Source organism: Hemitrygon akajei, chromosome 11 (assembly GCF_048418815.1).
Source record: "Hemitrygon akajei chromosome 11, sHemAka1.3, whole genome shotgun sequence".
NCBI lineage: Eukaryota > Metazoa > Chordata > Chondrichthyes > Myliobatiformes > Dasyatidae > Hemitrygon > Hemitrygon akajei.
This window is the reverse complement of record NC_133134.1, coordinates 34,372,741-34,389,432: the sequence shown is the minus strand read 5'-3', so window position 1 is coordinate 34,389,432 and position 16,692 is coordinate 34,372,741. Positions and strand designations below refer to the sequence as shown.

Here is a 16,692-nt window from a genome sequence, read left to right as displayed (position 1 = left end):
GTTTTGTGCCAAATTCACAGGTAAGGCCAAGTTTAATTTTTGGGAAGGAATTGTTGTTGTCCCACTAGGTCAACGGTTGTTTCATTCAATTTTAATGTTTCTCTAGTGTAATGTACAGATGTGATATTTTGACTATTGGTGAAAACAAAAATACTGGTGGTTTTGGAGCAGATGATAAATTAGCCTGTGCAGTATATCTAACAGGAGGAAAGCTGCATGGCATACTTTACATTATTATACACGTTACAGTGCATTACTTATACAGTATAACACTGAAATATAATACAAAGGAAAGATGAAATGAAAAGGCATGACTTGCACCTCAGAAAATGAAATTCCTACATCCTTCATCCACCATCCCCATGAGCCCTGTATTTCACTTGAAAATATGTTCAATTCCTGCCTGACATTCAGTCATATAGACAAATTCATATTTGTTTACTTCTTAATTATTTATCACATGTACATTGAAACGTACGGTGAAAAACTTTAGTTATGTTTACAACCAAAACAATATTTTGAAGGGCTGGGGCCAGCCGCAAGTGCCGCCACAAATTTGGCGCACGCGCACGCACACACACACACACACACACACACACACACACACACACACACACACACACACACACACACACACACACACACACACACACACACACACACACACACACACACACACACACACACACACACACACACACAACCCGGGCTTCAGAACTTGAATTCTGGACTTTTTTGGTAATTTCTGTATGTAGAGGGTCATTGGCCCTTGTGCTTCCTGCCTTCATGGACCTGGGACCCACTGGTGATTTGCTAACCTGGAGGGGCCCCTTGTATGTCCTCCCTCATACATCCACTTCACTGGCCTTCAAGAGCAGAACAAAGGCCTAGACCTTAGCCCGAGCACTATCTCCTCTCATCCCTGCTCCTCCAACCTAACCTGACCTTAACTCCCTTCTCTGTCCCCAAAACCATCCTTATAAACCAATAAGCAACTTAAAAAAAAACTAAGTCATTGAAGACTGTAGCCCAGCACCATCTTGGCCGACTTCAATAGCTGCCTTATTTTTGTCTTGCCTAGTTACATTTGTTAGCAGCCATCCTTACTTAGAGCATGTCAGAAAATCTAAAGAAGAAAATAAAACTATATTTTTCCAATCTTTAGGATGCCCAATGGTGCTTCCAATCAATAATGATACTATTACTTTGGTTTGTATGACAATTAAGTTGTGCACTTACAGATTGAGATGCACCATGATGTAATTGAGTTGTTTTTAGCCTTGAATAGTAGATGAACATTTTGTGAGTGGGTGAGGGCAGTGGCCCATTTTTATCCTTTCAGGGTCAGTTACACCCAACTTAATGGGCAGATAAGGCTTTGGTTTAATATGTCAAACAGAAGATGGCAGCTCCAGCTAAAGTATTGCACTTGTGTGTCAGCTTCGATTATCTCCTTGAGTGTGTTTGAACTCGGAGAGTTGTGAGTGCCATCAGCTGTGTGAAGCTGAGCAGTTGGTTTATTTACAGAAAGATCACTTTCTCGTAATTGAAGCAGGATGCAGTAGGTGAAAGTGAAACACTTCTACTGGACACAGTGACAGAGCCAGATGCGTTACATTGTGATGGATAACTTACGGTGTCTCACTTCCTTCTGGTGTAGCATCGATTTTGATTTGTGGAGGAAGAAAGTAAAATAACTGCAGTCTGCAAATTGTTATATCCTTCATAATGCAGACTGTATTTGAATAAAGCTCAGTTTGTAAATTGAAGATCTCCACCAGCCCTATTGTAAATGTAATAGAAATTGGTTACAGGTTGCATTTAAAATAATGAAGTTAATCATTGTTATTCTCCCAGTACCTTAGGGCAGCAACAGATTGGTAATATTAAATGATAAAAGCTTTCAGAATCTGCTAGAAAATTGAGTTTGCTGTGTTCAATTAAAAATCTTTTTTGAAGTGTTTGTTTTCACCTCACGCACATATCACAGCCTGCCGCCATAAAGGTTTTGTATTTTGCCATAAATCTGACTCATTGGTCATGCATGTTGGCACCTTTATTGGGAGGTGGGTTGTTCTAAGTGTCATTTGATTGCTGTTTGTTAACTGTATGCATCTTAATGTATCCTCTCAATCCCATTTTACCATTGCCAGTTTTGATGAGTACTGTTAAAGATCTTTTCCAGCAGGTGCCTATCCATTTGCCACCTGCCTTGGTGCAGTGACTGATTCCTTAATTTAGCAAATGCATTTTAATTATTCGGGAAGACATTTCCTTGCGTGGCCGTACTGAATATGCAGAAGTAAATGCACGTTTCCCAGTAACTCACAATCAGCAACTTCAGCAACAGAAGCAGCAGCAGTAGCACAATTATGTCAGTAGATGGCTGTAGACAAGTACCTTGACTGCTTTGGTGTTGGTGTAATAAGATTGGGAAAGACCTTGACCTGACTGCTTTCTGGCTTTATCTGGAGTACAGTCAGAGAGATAAAGGGAAAGCTGTGTGCTGTACATGCTCTCTACTTCATTGTAGTGGCTTCCTTGTGTTGAGTTTGAGCTTTGTGAGACTTGTCAGTAGATGACAGTGTCATTTGCAAATATGGTAATAGTTTGAATGCCAGAGGCTTTCCACCACTTGAACTAACCTGTGTGTCTCTATCCCTGTGTGAGCCTTCAGCACCCTTCTTCTTTTCCCTGCAGAGGGGACTTCTAATCCTAGAGCTGCAATTAGGCTGATACTTTGAGAGTGGAGTCTCCCTGCTCACTTCTGCCTGCATCAGTACAGTGGGCTGCTCCAGTGCACAGACTTCCTCACTAAAGAGACACGCCAAGGATTGTACCCAAATAAGATTGGCATTCGAGAGAGAGAGAGAGAGAGATAGCAAGAGAGAAATTCAGAACGAGCGGGGAAAAAAAATAACAGCCTGAAGCAAGTTTCTTCACACGCAGGAGAGCTGGTGTGCGTCTATCCAAGAAATAAGAGGCTTGCAGGAAAAGAAATAGGACTGTAAAGACTGACAGAAAAGAGAAGAACTGTATCCTCTCTCCTCAGTTTGTATCAGTAATTCTTAACCAGGAGAGGAATCTTTACTGCACAGCTGGATCCTTAATTCTCTATTCAAAATGATGATGTATTTGTGGGTAGGTAGTATCTCTTTGCATGTCTTTCTGATAGGAAAGTGTTTCATGTGCTTCAGCCAAGTTAATGCAAATATAATGAAAGCTGAATGGATAATTCTGGCACAGCATATGTGTGTTAAAGTATGTTGTGATTTAATTTTTAAAACATTTGCGATTTGTGTTGCTTAAGCAGCAAAATCAATTGGCAACCTTCATTAAAAAGTTATGCGTTCTGTGAGTTGAAGGACAGCAGACTGATCACTCGATTGTGTTCCGAGTTGTTACTGCAGCAGTTACAGAATCTAGACGTGTTCTCTTTAAGGTTTATTCATCTGAATGACACCTGCTGCCCTGGAATGGGCTGTGGTTGAAGCGGATCAGTTTTTTATTCTTTGACTTGCATTACTAACCAGATTCTTTAACCATCTCGGCAACCTTTGCCACTGAAATTTAGATCATGTAAAGTCAGATGGTAAATTACTGAAATTCTGCTATGCTAGGCTGTACTGAAGTGTATGAAATCAAAGGGAATGCGGGGACTGTAAGCCACCTCATAGATTTTAATACATAGTTTCATGCCAATTAGAGGCCATGCTGTTTTACTTAATACACCACTAATTTCATCGTCTATTATATGTCTTGCTGTATAAACATATTAAAATGGATATAACTGGGCAACTGTAAACCTAGTTGCTCCTAGCACACAGCAGGTGGACTGAGGGTATACAACCTAATAATTAGCGATTAGTTGTAAAGGAAACGGCTGCAATGCCAATTAGCATTTAGCAGGCACTGGTACCTATGGTTGTCAAGAATATGTGCAGCACACATGTTTCATAAACTAATGATCCCAGTGTATGGCTTAAAATATGTTAGTGACAACATAGCAGACTTGTGCAAAATATTCATTACCGTTTCTGACTGCTTGTTCCACCTGTCTGGGTTTCACTCTTCTTTGACCAAGTTGCAGCACGTTTTCAGTTTAAACAGCCCGAAAAAGTTCGAGTACTGTATATTTATATTCTCAGCATTTTGTGGTAAGGTACACATTTTGCTTTGTTTTAAGGATCTGCTTGTGCCCCTATTGAACAATCCTTGAATCCATACTTTGAGTCCTGCCAAGACCTAACCAGGTTAAAGGACGTATCACTTCCACCCTGTTGAAGTTCAGATTCCACTCTACATTATTCCACACTTATTTTGGTTTATAACTTATAATAGATAGCCTCCCCTTTCTCTCATTAATTTTGAACTGATTGTGCTAGAACCTGGTCTGCAAAACGATGTTCTAGTGAAATGCTGTGCTGTCTTTACAAGACAGAAGAACATGCAAAACCCATGGAATATATTCCATTAATTCAGCCTAAAAAAAGAGCTCAAAAAGCCTAATAATTTATTACTTTAAGATGTGATCCAAAAAGCTGCAGCGTACAAAGGATATAAGATAAATGATTCTTCCATTGTCACTCCCTTATTTGGTAAACAATAACAGCCTCATGAAATTCTCATTCCCAGGAATTTGCCTTCAAAATTTTTGTTTGCATTTTTTTATACGGTTCATCCCTCTTTTACATTTACATTCAAAGTCAGCCAGCAGCATCTGGCAATGATAGCTGCTGTATTTCAACAAAATATTGAGAAAAACAAAGAAAGGAAGTAATTCACGTTGAACTTGTTAATTCGACCAGCTATGATTTAGCAACATCGCTTATTTTAAAATTAATGAAGATAATTTTCAACCATTTCTGTTATATAGAAAACTGCACAAGGTACAGCCTATCTCTTGTATTTAAACTTCAGTGCAAAATGTAAAATTTGATAATTATGGTTATTTTTTTCTCATGCAAAATACTGAATAAATGAGTTAAGAATTTTTTTGTGTTAACCTCCATATATTACTCAAAGATGAGATGATTGTTGGCCCTTGGTTAACCATGAGACATGAACACTTTTACCCCATTTAGTAATCTCTTTGATTCATCTGATTGCATAAGGTGTCAATTTTACTAATTATATTGTTATAAAATTTTACAGGTATTAAAACATATAGGGAGAAAGTGATAAATGTATACATTTTAAATGTTTGAAATGTGTTGTACTTCAAAGGTCTGAAATCTTTAAAAATAGCTATTGTATGTTTTTGTAGTCATTTCTTATTTTGAGTATGGTGTGTCCTGTTGCAGAAAAAAGTAAATGTAAAGAGCACTAAATATTATTCAGAGGCTAGGGAATGTAAAGTAGGGAATTAAGGATATTGAATTATTAAACTCGATCAGTGTAGTGTAGCTCAAGGTGGTATTGCCATTTAAGAAATAATAGCATTTGAATAAAATAAATACACTCATTTTTTAGTCTATTTAAAATTACCTATTTAAATAATGTATTTTATAGTAAGAAAAACATTGTTAACTAAAATGGAGTTTACCTGTACACGACATCATCTGTAAAGCAACGTAACAACTGTGGAATTTTTTACAAAGTTGCTCCTCTCCCTAAAATAAATAATAGTTATAGTCCCATATTTGACCTTGAATTGGAGAAATTTATCATTCTCCTGCAAGTCTAATAAACCACCTTTCAGTTTTATTTGCATGTTTCTTTCTCTCCTACATAAAGGACCTGGTTTATTGTGTGGTAAGCTATTTGTTGACACACACATTTTCTGGGTATTATTTCTCATCTTCAAAGTGCTTGGCTGAACATTCTATGCTTTACTAAAAAGACAGCACCAAGTCAAGGATCACAGTATGTATTGTGAGCTGAGATGTGTTAAAGTAATCCAGTACAGCTGACTCCAGAGAAATGTGTACCTTCTTCAAACAGAATTCCGATCTGAGTGTGGAATTCAATGGGCCAACCTTCCATTTGCATGCATTATATGGAAATCTTGAGCTAGACTTAAAATGCTGAACACGCGTGTAATTCTGAAACAAATAGGAAATATTCCACAATAATTTCTCAGCACAGTGAATATTGTTAGAATGGCATTTGTCTATCATATTCTGAGCACTGATGAGGTCCTGTTTTGATAATAAGCCATTTTAAATTAAACCCACTAACAAGTTGATCAACTGTACTAAACGTCCAATAGTTTTCACTTATCCTGAACCGCTTATCCACGATTCCTGAACCAAACTGAGCATTCACTGTTAAAATTTGTCAAACACTTTCCAGATGCAACTGCTGTACAATATATTTGATTTATGAAAATAGATTCTGTAATTATTTTGTCAAAAGTTATTTATTCTTTGGTCAAAGGCTAAGTGTGTGACCATGTTCTTTCTTTCAATGTTAATTTTCTCTGAGATCCTTGTTTGACAGTAGCATCGTGTTTATGTGTTTTAATTAAGTAAACTTTGAATATTTGTTATTGAACACAGAAGATACCTTTTACTGGAAGTAATGTCCCTTATTCTTGTACTTTAATTGCTCGAATTATGCTGCATGTCCTGAAATAGTACAAAACACTTTGTTAAACTTGCGCAGAATTTGAGACATGCCTGATTGGCACAGGGGAGAAAACATGCAGTCCCAGAGCGCTGCTGTTGTGAAATTCATGCCCTGTGTCCAGGTGAAGAACATTTTATTTTTCAGATCTGAATGTGCCGATCTATTATACCTCAGCAGTTTTGCATTGCAGTTCTGCTTAGACCGTGTTCATTGACGCACCAGCTGTTTTGTTTTCTCAGTAGCTTATTTATGTTCACTCATTTCTGACAACTGAATAAATGACATTCTCAGTCATCGCACAATTAAACTCTGGCTCAACACAATGCCTTTTGTCACGGACGGGAAGCAGGCAGTAAGAAGGTGTAACTGTCCAATGCACCACAAGTTGGCAAAAGTACATAAGGGGCAGAAGGGAGGGTTGGCCATATGTTTCAGCCTTGCTGTGGCAATAAGATCAGGGCATTCCTGTCCACCTTGCACCCAATTTCTATACCTTTTCTTTCCCAAAGTTTATAAAACTCTAACTTTGCAATGCTGCGATCCAAGATAAGCATTTCAATAGATTTACAATCCATCGTGTAAAGACACTCTTCTCTTTTAAGAAATAAATGCTAATCCTTTACTCTGGGAAGGGGGAGGGGTAGAGACTTTTGGCTGAAAATTGCCCACTTGGAGAAAAACAGCATATCAGTATCCTCCCTCTCTGAATCTTATAGTTCTGAATGAGATCGCCTTTTGTTTTCCTCAGCTTCAGTGAGTAAAGATCAGTTTCACTAGGCAGCCCTATCACACCTGCAGTCATTCCCGTGAATAAACGCTGCCCAGGTTTGACAAATCAATCCTTAGTTTAGATATTGTCTGCCACTAATAGTGCAATTCTACTATTGTATTAAAGCATGTAGGGTTAATATTCAGCCTCAGTGCCAGCTGTTTGGCTGCTGCAAGCAACTAACCGTTTCTAAGATTGGTACCATTCATGGCCTGAGTTTGCTATGTTGAATGCAATGTGTGAAGTAGGCAGAAACAGACTTTGGTCCCCATGATAACTCAACTATATGGCTAACCTGATGTGTTCACTGCACATGAAGAATGCAGCATTTAGCAGCAAGACAGATCTCGCTATCTCACCCACAAAGTTACTTTAAGAAAATATTATTTGCTATGTACTGATTCTTGGATTAAGATTGTACTTGTCACTAAATTTGGTGCATTGTTTGAAGTAAGAATAGAGCCAGTCTTCCACACCAAGCCAGAGTAGAAGGGCTTTGCAGAAGGAAGGCTTGTATGTCTTGACTGAAAGCTTCAGCTAAATCTTGTTGTTCCTTATAACAGAAGTAGTCCACTCAAAGTCTGTGGAGTGTGACATGAAAAGGGGAATGAGGAAATAATGTACTGCTCAGATGCTGTTGGCAACCATTTGAATGCCTAGACCTGAGCTGAAAATCAGTTCTGAATCTTATTTTGTATGACAGTAGTGTGATGGCACAATGGAAAATGCCCTTGGTGTGAAGACAGGGCATTGTCTCTGCATGGGGTGTGTAGAATCCCTTCTATCATAGACAGATGTGGTGGCAGATGGTAACTTGACAAGGGTGAGGTTGGGTAGGTTCATTGCCTGTGTTGGTTCACTTGTGACTTTCTGCAGACACTGCATGAAGCCTTGGCTATGAGAACTGAAGTCCCCACCCAGGGTTCAGATGGCCTCCTACTGCTCTGACTCCAACATAGAACAGCACTGATTCATCAGCTGAGGGAGGATGTTTCCTTGTCCATGATAAACCTGATACCATGAGACTTCATTGGTGGTGGAGGTGGATGGGGAGTTAATGTTGAAGATACACAGGGCTATTCATTCCTCCCCGATGTGAAGAATGAAGTGGGATGTTCCAGGATTGGGAAGGAGGAGCTGTATCCAGGGAGCTATACCTTACAGGCAATGTCAGACTGTAGCTTGAGTAATCTGTATAGCAGATCTCCTATATTCAGAGAAAAGCTTGGGGAGAAGATTGGACAAGGAGTGACTTAGCTGCGTCTGCATTTTGTGATGAGGTCAACATTAACTGGTCAGGAGTCACATTCAAGTTAGACTAGATAATAGCAGCAAGTTTCAATTACCAAGGGACATCTAGTGATCCAATTGAATGCTCAGGGAGTCATTCTTGAACTTAGACTGCAGAGAGAAACAGTGCATTGGGTACTCCGTTTCAATAAGCAAAGTCTCCTCTAATATTTGTGATGTGCTGCAGGTACTATTGAAATCACAAAGGTTGTACGAGAGAAGATCAGAACTGCATTATCAAGGTTAAAGATAATCTTTACAGGAGAGCCGAAGTTACCTCCTTTCACTAGAGTGCCGGGCTGTATTAATTGTGGATCTGGTGGGCTAGAGGTGATGCTGCTTGTCTATTGCCTGCATTTGTCACATATGACTAGAAGACTATGTTATAGTTTGGAGACGTAGTGCACCTCTTCATTTTCTGAAGGGACAGATGGTGTTTGTCTGTCAACTGTGCTTTGTGTTGGAAATTATCGGTAACCTGGTATCCAACCCACAGATTGATTGGTCTCATTTTGCATCAGTCTGCAATGCCCTCCATTTTTGAATAGACATGTCAATTCAGAGAGTGGCTAGGAAGAGAAAAAGGCATTCCCTCCCCCCCGCCATGAACTCCACTGTGAAGACTTCATATTCACAATGTTAGCACCTACAGCCTTATAAAACATTCTATTCATTCTTCTAAGCTACAATCATGTTGTCTTGTTCCCTTCAGGTCTCTGTGAGATTTGGGGATCTTGGAGGGGAAGGACTATTAGGAGCTGAAAATGAAAAGGAAAACATGGAGAGAATGCTTAGTGGTAAATGCGCAATGGATAGTTCACACAAGCTTGAGTGCAATCCCAATATTCCGTCCCACAATAATTCTGATCATGCATTCTCTTTGTTGGACTGCATTAACAAGCTACATCAAACCAATATATTTAAAAAAATAATTATGTTTCTATCAGTCCAGGACAAAGTCCACACAAGCGTCAACTAATCGTCTTTATGCAGTCTGAGCTTGAATGACAGCAAGCTGATCAGGCATGGGAGCAGTTAGAACTTCCAACTCGAGCTTGAGTTTCTTCATCGGTGTGGTCTGATGGAACTTTGACAAGCAGCTGATAGAGCAGGGGTTCCCAGCCTTTTTTATGCCATGGACCCCAACCATTAACTGAGGGGTGCATGGAACTGCTGCTATAGAGGAAACTTGACAGCTGCACATAACAAAGCGGTTGTTAAATTAACAGGTCTGATGGGAAACTTATCAAGGAGTGTTAGCCTGGCACAGGAAGAAAGTAACTTTTACCTGATTCTCAGATGCAAACTTGCATTAGTATGACCTGGAGTCCAGAGCTCTGTTCTCCCTACTCTAGCCGCAGGCTACTCATGTTAAGTGATTCAGTTTCTCCTCCTAGGTGGAGCTCTACATTAGCCAAAATATCTATAATCAAGCTGCTGCTTAAGTGACATATGTTCACTGCTTTTTGAATCAGGGTAAATTTGCTGGTGTCAGTGAGGTGAAGGTTAGGGGTTTGGTTGTGATGCTGAAATTAGGGTAAAATGAGAGAAGCAGATGTACATCATTGGTAACTTGGAGATTCAGATACTTGCGACTGCACCCAGCACACCCTTAGGTTTGTTGGCTGTTAATGCAAATGGCACATTTCACTGTACATGTGACTTCAATGTTCTGCATTCTGTGTGTGTTGTTTGGATTTGCAGCATCTTCAGGTGTTCTTGTTTGAGGTTGAATACCTGGCATATTATGAAAGCTGGTATCAGTCTACAGTCATGAGGGTGTGGAGGAGGATATGAAGGTTAGTTTAGCCCATTGTGAGGGAAGGTGGATGCATTGTCTATTGTGTGAGGCAGATGGAGATATATAAGATCTAAAAGCACTGTATCCAGATCCACTGTTCCTCCTTGTGAGGAGTCAGGTTAGAGTGCAGGACTGGTCTCTCCACCCCGAGCAAGACACTTCTGCTTGTAAACCTCTAAACTCCCTTCATCATGGAGCATAGTTGCCTAGACATCTCCCTTTGGTGTTTGCTTTTCCAACTTACCTCATTGCGGCATATGTTATTGTGTTCCTGTAGGCTCTCTGGGCCCTGCAGATAGCAGCCCTTATCTGAACTGGTAAGAGTTTGTTGTTTCGCTGGAGAATCTTGCCTCCTACTGTAGCCCACTGCTCAGGCATCTATCAAACCTCCCACACACAATGCTCTTGTACTCCAGATTTAAGCACCTTGTGCTAGCTTAGACTGGTTTTGTTCACATGAACATTTGGGCGAGAGAGCGATGTATTAATGTTGCTTTGCCACATTCTTGAAATCATAATAATGAGTCGGTAATAGGAATTTGGAGTTTGATCTGTATGGGGACGTACTAATTGTTCATTGCGCTCTCAACACACATTCCCCACTTTGATCCATTTTGGCCAGCTGAACTGTACGAGATCCAGCGTAGAGCATGACCATATTTGATTGGTAGCTCTTGTGATGATGACCTATTGACTTTGAAATGGCAGCCTGAAAATATAGACCTGATAAAACTATCAGGCTTCAAACATCAGATGTAAAGCTTTCTTTTTTTTTGATTGATACTATGAAATAGATTTAGAAAGCAAAACTTGCATGAGGTAAAAGAAATACGAAACCCACAAAGCTCTTGTCAGCACATTTCACAGAAGCCCTCAGTGACTCATAGATTTCTTCACAGAGAATAACTACTCTGAATGGCAAGTGAACAGCAGGATTAGTTTTTGCTGAAACATTTACTTGACATTGCAGTTTTTGTGAATAATACAAAATGAGCAGCTAAGGATAAGGTGACATGAAAATATTGTATGTTTTGTCATTCTGACTCACAGGAGCTCTTTCAAATATTTACCATAATTTCAACAGAAATCCCATTGGAAAAGGAAATTACAAATGGGACTTGTCTAGGCTTCTTCAGTGGAACATTGCAACCAGCATGACCTGGGAATATCCTGGCAAACCTTATAACCAGCATTTCCTAGGGTTACCCCATGAAAAAACACTGTAATCAACACTTAATTGAGGCTCCCTGGTAAAATGTGATAGCTTGTGGTAATGTGGGGTTTCCTGATGAAATCTGGAAACCAGAATTTCCTTGTATTTTCAGTGAAACATTACGATTGATATGTACCTGGGAGTGCCCCGAAAAATCTTGTATCAATACCATAACCAACAGTTCCCTGGAGCTGCACAGTAATTAACAGAAAACGGGACTTCCTGGTGAAATTCTAACTAGAATTTTGTAGGATTTCTCAATGAAACCTTATAAATGTTCCTTCTATCCTGGTGGAACATTATAAACTGCACATCCCTATGATTTTTTTTAATGAAGTGCTATAGCCAATACATTGTGGGGCTCTCCAGTAAAACACTGCAGCAAGGATTTCCCTGGGGTTTCCAATGAATCACTGCCACCAACTCTTTCCTAGAGAAACAATGTATCTAGGACCTCTTTGCAATTTCCCAAAGAGGGGAGTCATAATGACTAACTAACACCACCTCCTCAAGTTTCTTGTGAAACCAGTGAAGTCCCACTACGAACATTTCAATCATGTTCTTTTGTAAAACCTGGAAGACTGTAAATTCTGGGGTTCCCCATGAAACACTGCAGCCAGCACTTTTCAAGGAAGTCCTGATGAAACATAAAGACTTTTTCATGAAGCCATGACTCCAGTTTCTAAGGTTCCTGGTGAAAACACGTAACTCTTTCCTGGGGTTCTGCACTGAAGGACTCTAACTTTTTTCTATGTTGTCTAGTATATGATTGTATCCAGCACGCATCTGTGGTCATTGTTTACCCTAGCTTCTGTAGTTTTTTTTTCATCTGTAGTTCTGGTATCATTCTGGTCAATTTATACAGCACTTACTGTAAGGTTGATGTATCCTTTCTGTGGAAAGGTGCCTAGAAATGTGCCCACAGTATTTCAGCTGTTGTCAAACCAGGCTTTGTATAACTGCTGCAGAACTACTAATCCTGTATGTATAAAGGCATAATTCTGTTCAGCTTTTTCATTAGTTCCTTAACCATACTGGTGTTTTGAGAACTCAGACCTACCAGCCAAGTGTAAGAAAGCTGGCTGGAGGACCATTACCTACCCTGTGGGGTAGGATGCCAGGACTTCATCGGCAGATTGACCACAAGGTTACACTGTGAAATGGCAGTGACTGGACTGGGGCTCAGGAGAGCCACCAAGAGCGATGGGTGGAAAGGTATAAATGGGCAACTTTTGGCTATGGCTGAGAAGGAAGGATAGAAATTGGGGGACCAACTAACACCATTGGAAGTTGCAGGGGGTGGCAGGGAGAACTACATCATTCTCTCTCTCTCTAGTTTTAGATCAGAGGACCTTGACTTCCTCCACATTGAAATGTATTTGCCATTATTTTCTACTGATAGTTCCATGATTTTATAGCATCACCTAATTCTAAATTGTTCCTTCCTTGGCACCAATAGCAAATGCCAATATATAATTCTCTAAAAGATCATCAGAACTCCAGTTAGTGATTGTGAATAAAAGATACCCATGACAATTCTTTTTGAGCATTATTAATTGTATCTTCTCAATTTGACCACCAGCATATTATCCAATGTTTCTATTTCCTGCTGATCAGCCAGTTTCTCAGCCAGGTCAATAATTTACTTTCAATTCCATGAGCAATATCAGTTAGTGCTCTCTCATTGGGAACGTTATCAAATCCTTTTTTTGAAATCCATTTATTAACGTCCATACTATCACCCCCTCAAAACTAATCTGTATGATTCAAAACCTTGGACTCAATACCTCCTTGTGCAATTGGATCCTTGACTTCCTCACTTGCAGACCCTCAGGTGAGGATTGGCAACAATATCTCCTCAAAAATTGCCATTCGTCTGGTGTGGAAACACAAATACCCTTGAACAGAAACTCTACAAAAAGTAGTGGATACATCCCAGTCCATCACAGGTAAAACTCTCCCCACCATTGAGCACATCTACAGGAAAGTAGCATCCATCATCAAGGACCCCCACCACCAAGGCGATACTCTCTTCTCGATGCTGCCATCAGGAAGAGGGTACAGGAACCTCAGAACCCACAGCACCAGGTTTAGAAATAGTTATTACCCTTCAACCATCAGGTTCTTGAACCAGTGGGGATAACTTCACTCATCCCAACATTGAACTGTTCCCACAATCTATGGACTTTGTCCAGGACCCTTCATCTCATGTTCTCATTATTTATTGCTTATTTATTCATTATTATTATTTTCCTTTTTTTGTATTTGCACAGTTGTCTTTTACACATTAGTTGTTTGTCCTGTTGGGTGCAGTCTTTCACTGATTCTTTTACGTTTCTTGGATGTACGGTGTCTGCTCACAAGAAAATGAATCTCACGGTTGTATATGGTGACATATATGCAATTTGCTAATAAATGTACTTTTTGAACTATGGACATTCACAATTTTAAAACAAAAATTGGATTACTGAGACATGAAATACTTTTTTTCTGTCATCATCTGAACAAAAGGTTCATTCCTACAACAATCTATAGACCATAGTGCTCAATTATAGACCCTGGGGTCCAGAGACCTCTTGGTTAAATGTAGGAGTCCATAGAATGAAGCAAGGTTACGGATACTCTGGAGTAGTTGGGTTCTGTCACCCTTCCTAAATAGTAAAATGACATGTTTAATGTTCTAATCTAAAGGAACAATTCTAAATTAAGAAAAATTAGCAAGATTAAAAGTATCCGTAATGTTCTCAGCTCCTTCCCGTATAGCAAAGGAGAAGAAGAAGGACTCATCCCTATGCTGCCAAGTGAACAATAAGCTAATGCCAAAACTAATGTTGCAAATGTATGAAGCGTATGAAGAAATCCTGACCATGACAGGCAGCATATTTTCAATTTAGAATGAGCATGTTCATACCATCCCCCACAAGGGTGTTGGGTCCAATTGGAGAAAATAATGGTGCCGTGACATTTCCAGACTGTCAACTCTGCTTCTTTTCATATCAATAACTACATACTTCAGCTCTAAAACAGTCAGAGATCATACAGAAGACAATTAAATGTTATTATGATATATTACCAAGAAATGTTGAAGTGTTCCTGGTTGTATTTTGGCCTGAATACCCCCCAGTTGTCCACTTGTAGTGATAAATTACTTTAATGCATGGCCTGGCAAAATTTTTCTGATAATTTCCTCTGAAACTTAGCCATGTAAGTCACAGTCTTCTTGTTTCTGAGGAAGCAGCCAGTATGAATGAGGCAGACTCACCTCACTTGCACTTTGCTCGTTATTGAAGTGGACCATTGGGATTAGTAGGTTTAGTGTTGGGCGGCCCTTAAACAGTAAAGGTGTAAACATGGATCCATTAATTCTGATAGCATTTAAAAATAAACAGCAAGTGCTGAGAATCTGAAGGAAAGATAGAAAATGCTGAAAACACTTGCACTACCTTAGAAAAAGGAGAAAAATTAAACATTTCATCATCAAAGCTGGGACCTGGAAGATAAGTCAGACCCTTTATATGCAAACTGGGAGGGAGTTAAATTTTCAATTTTAATGACAAACCAAATCATTGCAGCTGCTTATGTAGGGATTATGAAATCCTTGTAACCCCTTGACTTAATTACACCCTTAGAACTTCCTTTCAGTATTTCTCATAATGAGTACCATTATAAAACACCTTCATATTCAGATTAATCCGCAGGGTCTTCTGTTATCACTTCTCCTACTACAATAAAATCGTTTTAAAAAAGAAATCATGGCAATTGAATAGAACATTTAAAATATAAGACTCATTTAAAATGGGATATTTTATTGAAAGATTGATCAATATATTAATAAGTTTCAATTGCAGTTTAAGTGAAAATCATATTGAAACCTTCAGAAGCTGCCTGACCTGCTGTGTATTTCTGTTTCTAAATTTTCTGATTTCCACTAGTAACAGTTTTCCTTTCATCAGCCCTTTCCATATGTTTGCAGATAATGAAGATGTTTGTAGAAACAATTAGACATGCAAATAGAAGGAAAAGCACAAGGAAAAGCTGCAAAGGCACAGAAATGTCGTTCTACACACAGCCACCTGCTAGTTAATGAGTTAAACCTGACAGCACTAACAATGTGATGCAACTTTATGCCTTAGATTAACAAATATGATTACCTTTCATTTCAAGAAGCATACAGCTGTGCTAAACAAAAGTGTTCTGACTGTCATGCAAAGCTTTATTTTATTTCTTTTGTACATTGAAAACTAAATACTTTGGTGGGGGTGTGGAATTCATTTCGATTGTCCATTAGAAATCTTCTGATTAGTAGCCACATTGAGAAAGCTTACAAAAAGTGGTGGACACAGTCTAATCCATCAAAGGCAAAACCCCACCCATCATTGAGCATGTCTACGTGGAACGCTGCCACAAGAAAAAAGCACCCATCATCAAGGGCCGTCACCATCAAGGCCATGCTCTCTTCTCACTGTTGCCAATGGGAAGGAGGTACAAAAGCTTTAGGAGGTACTGAACCACAACACCATGTTTCATTATTTATTTTATTTTATTAAGATACAATGCAGAATAGGCCCTTCTGTCTCTTTGAGCCACGCTGCCTAGCAATCTCCTGATTTAATCCGCACCTGATCACTGGACAACTTACAATGACCAATTAATCTACCAACCTGTCTTTTCAGTGGGAGGAAACCGGAGCACCCAGAGGAAATCCACACGGTCACAGGGAGAATGTACATACTCATTACAGGCAGCTCCCTTCAACCATCAAGCTGCTGAACCAGCATGGATAACTTCTCAGCACCTCAAAATTGGACTCATTCCACAACCTATGAGCTACCTTTCAATGATTCAACATCTCATTCTTTTTTTCTAACTTGCAGAGTTTTTCTTCTTCGACACGTTGGTTCTTTGTCAGTCTTTGTGTGTAATTTTTCATTGATTCTATTGAATTTCTCTGTTCTACTGTGAATGTCTGCGAGAAAATGAATCTCAAGGTAGTATAAGGTGACATATATGTACTTTGATCATAAATTGAGTTTGAACTCTGAACACCAT

The 16,692-nt window shown here is 39.3% G+C and overlaps 1 protein-coding gene across 14 annotated transcripts in view; it reads left to right on the top strand.

The window, feature by feature from the left end:
* rbfox1 (RNA binding fox-1 homolog 1) overlaps positions 1 to 16,692 on the top strand; it is a 1,531,532-nt gene that overhangs the window by 673,271 nt on the left and 841,569 nt on the right. Inside the window, exon 1 of one of the 14 annotated variants that reach the window (XM_073060605.1) lies at positions 2,475 to 3,141. The exons of the other annotated variants lie outside the window; for them this stretch is intronic. Within the exon in view, the coding sequence (XP_072916706.1) occupies positions 3,124 to 3,141 (18 nt within the window). The 5' untranslated portion in view covers positions 2,475 to 3,123. Of the gene's footprint in view, positions 1 to 2,474; positions 3,142 to 16,692 lie in introns of those variants that run through there. 14 annotated transcript variants of the gene reach the window in all.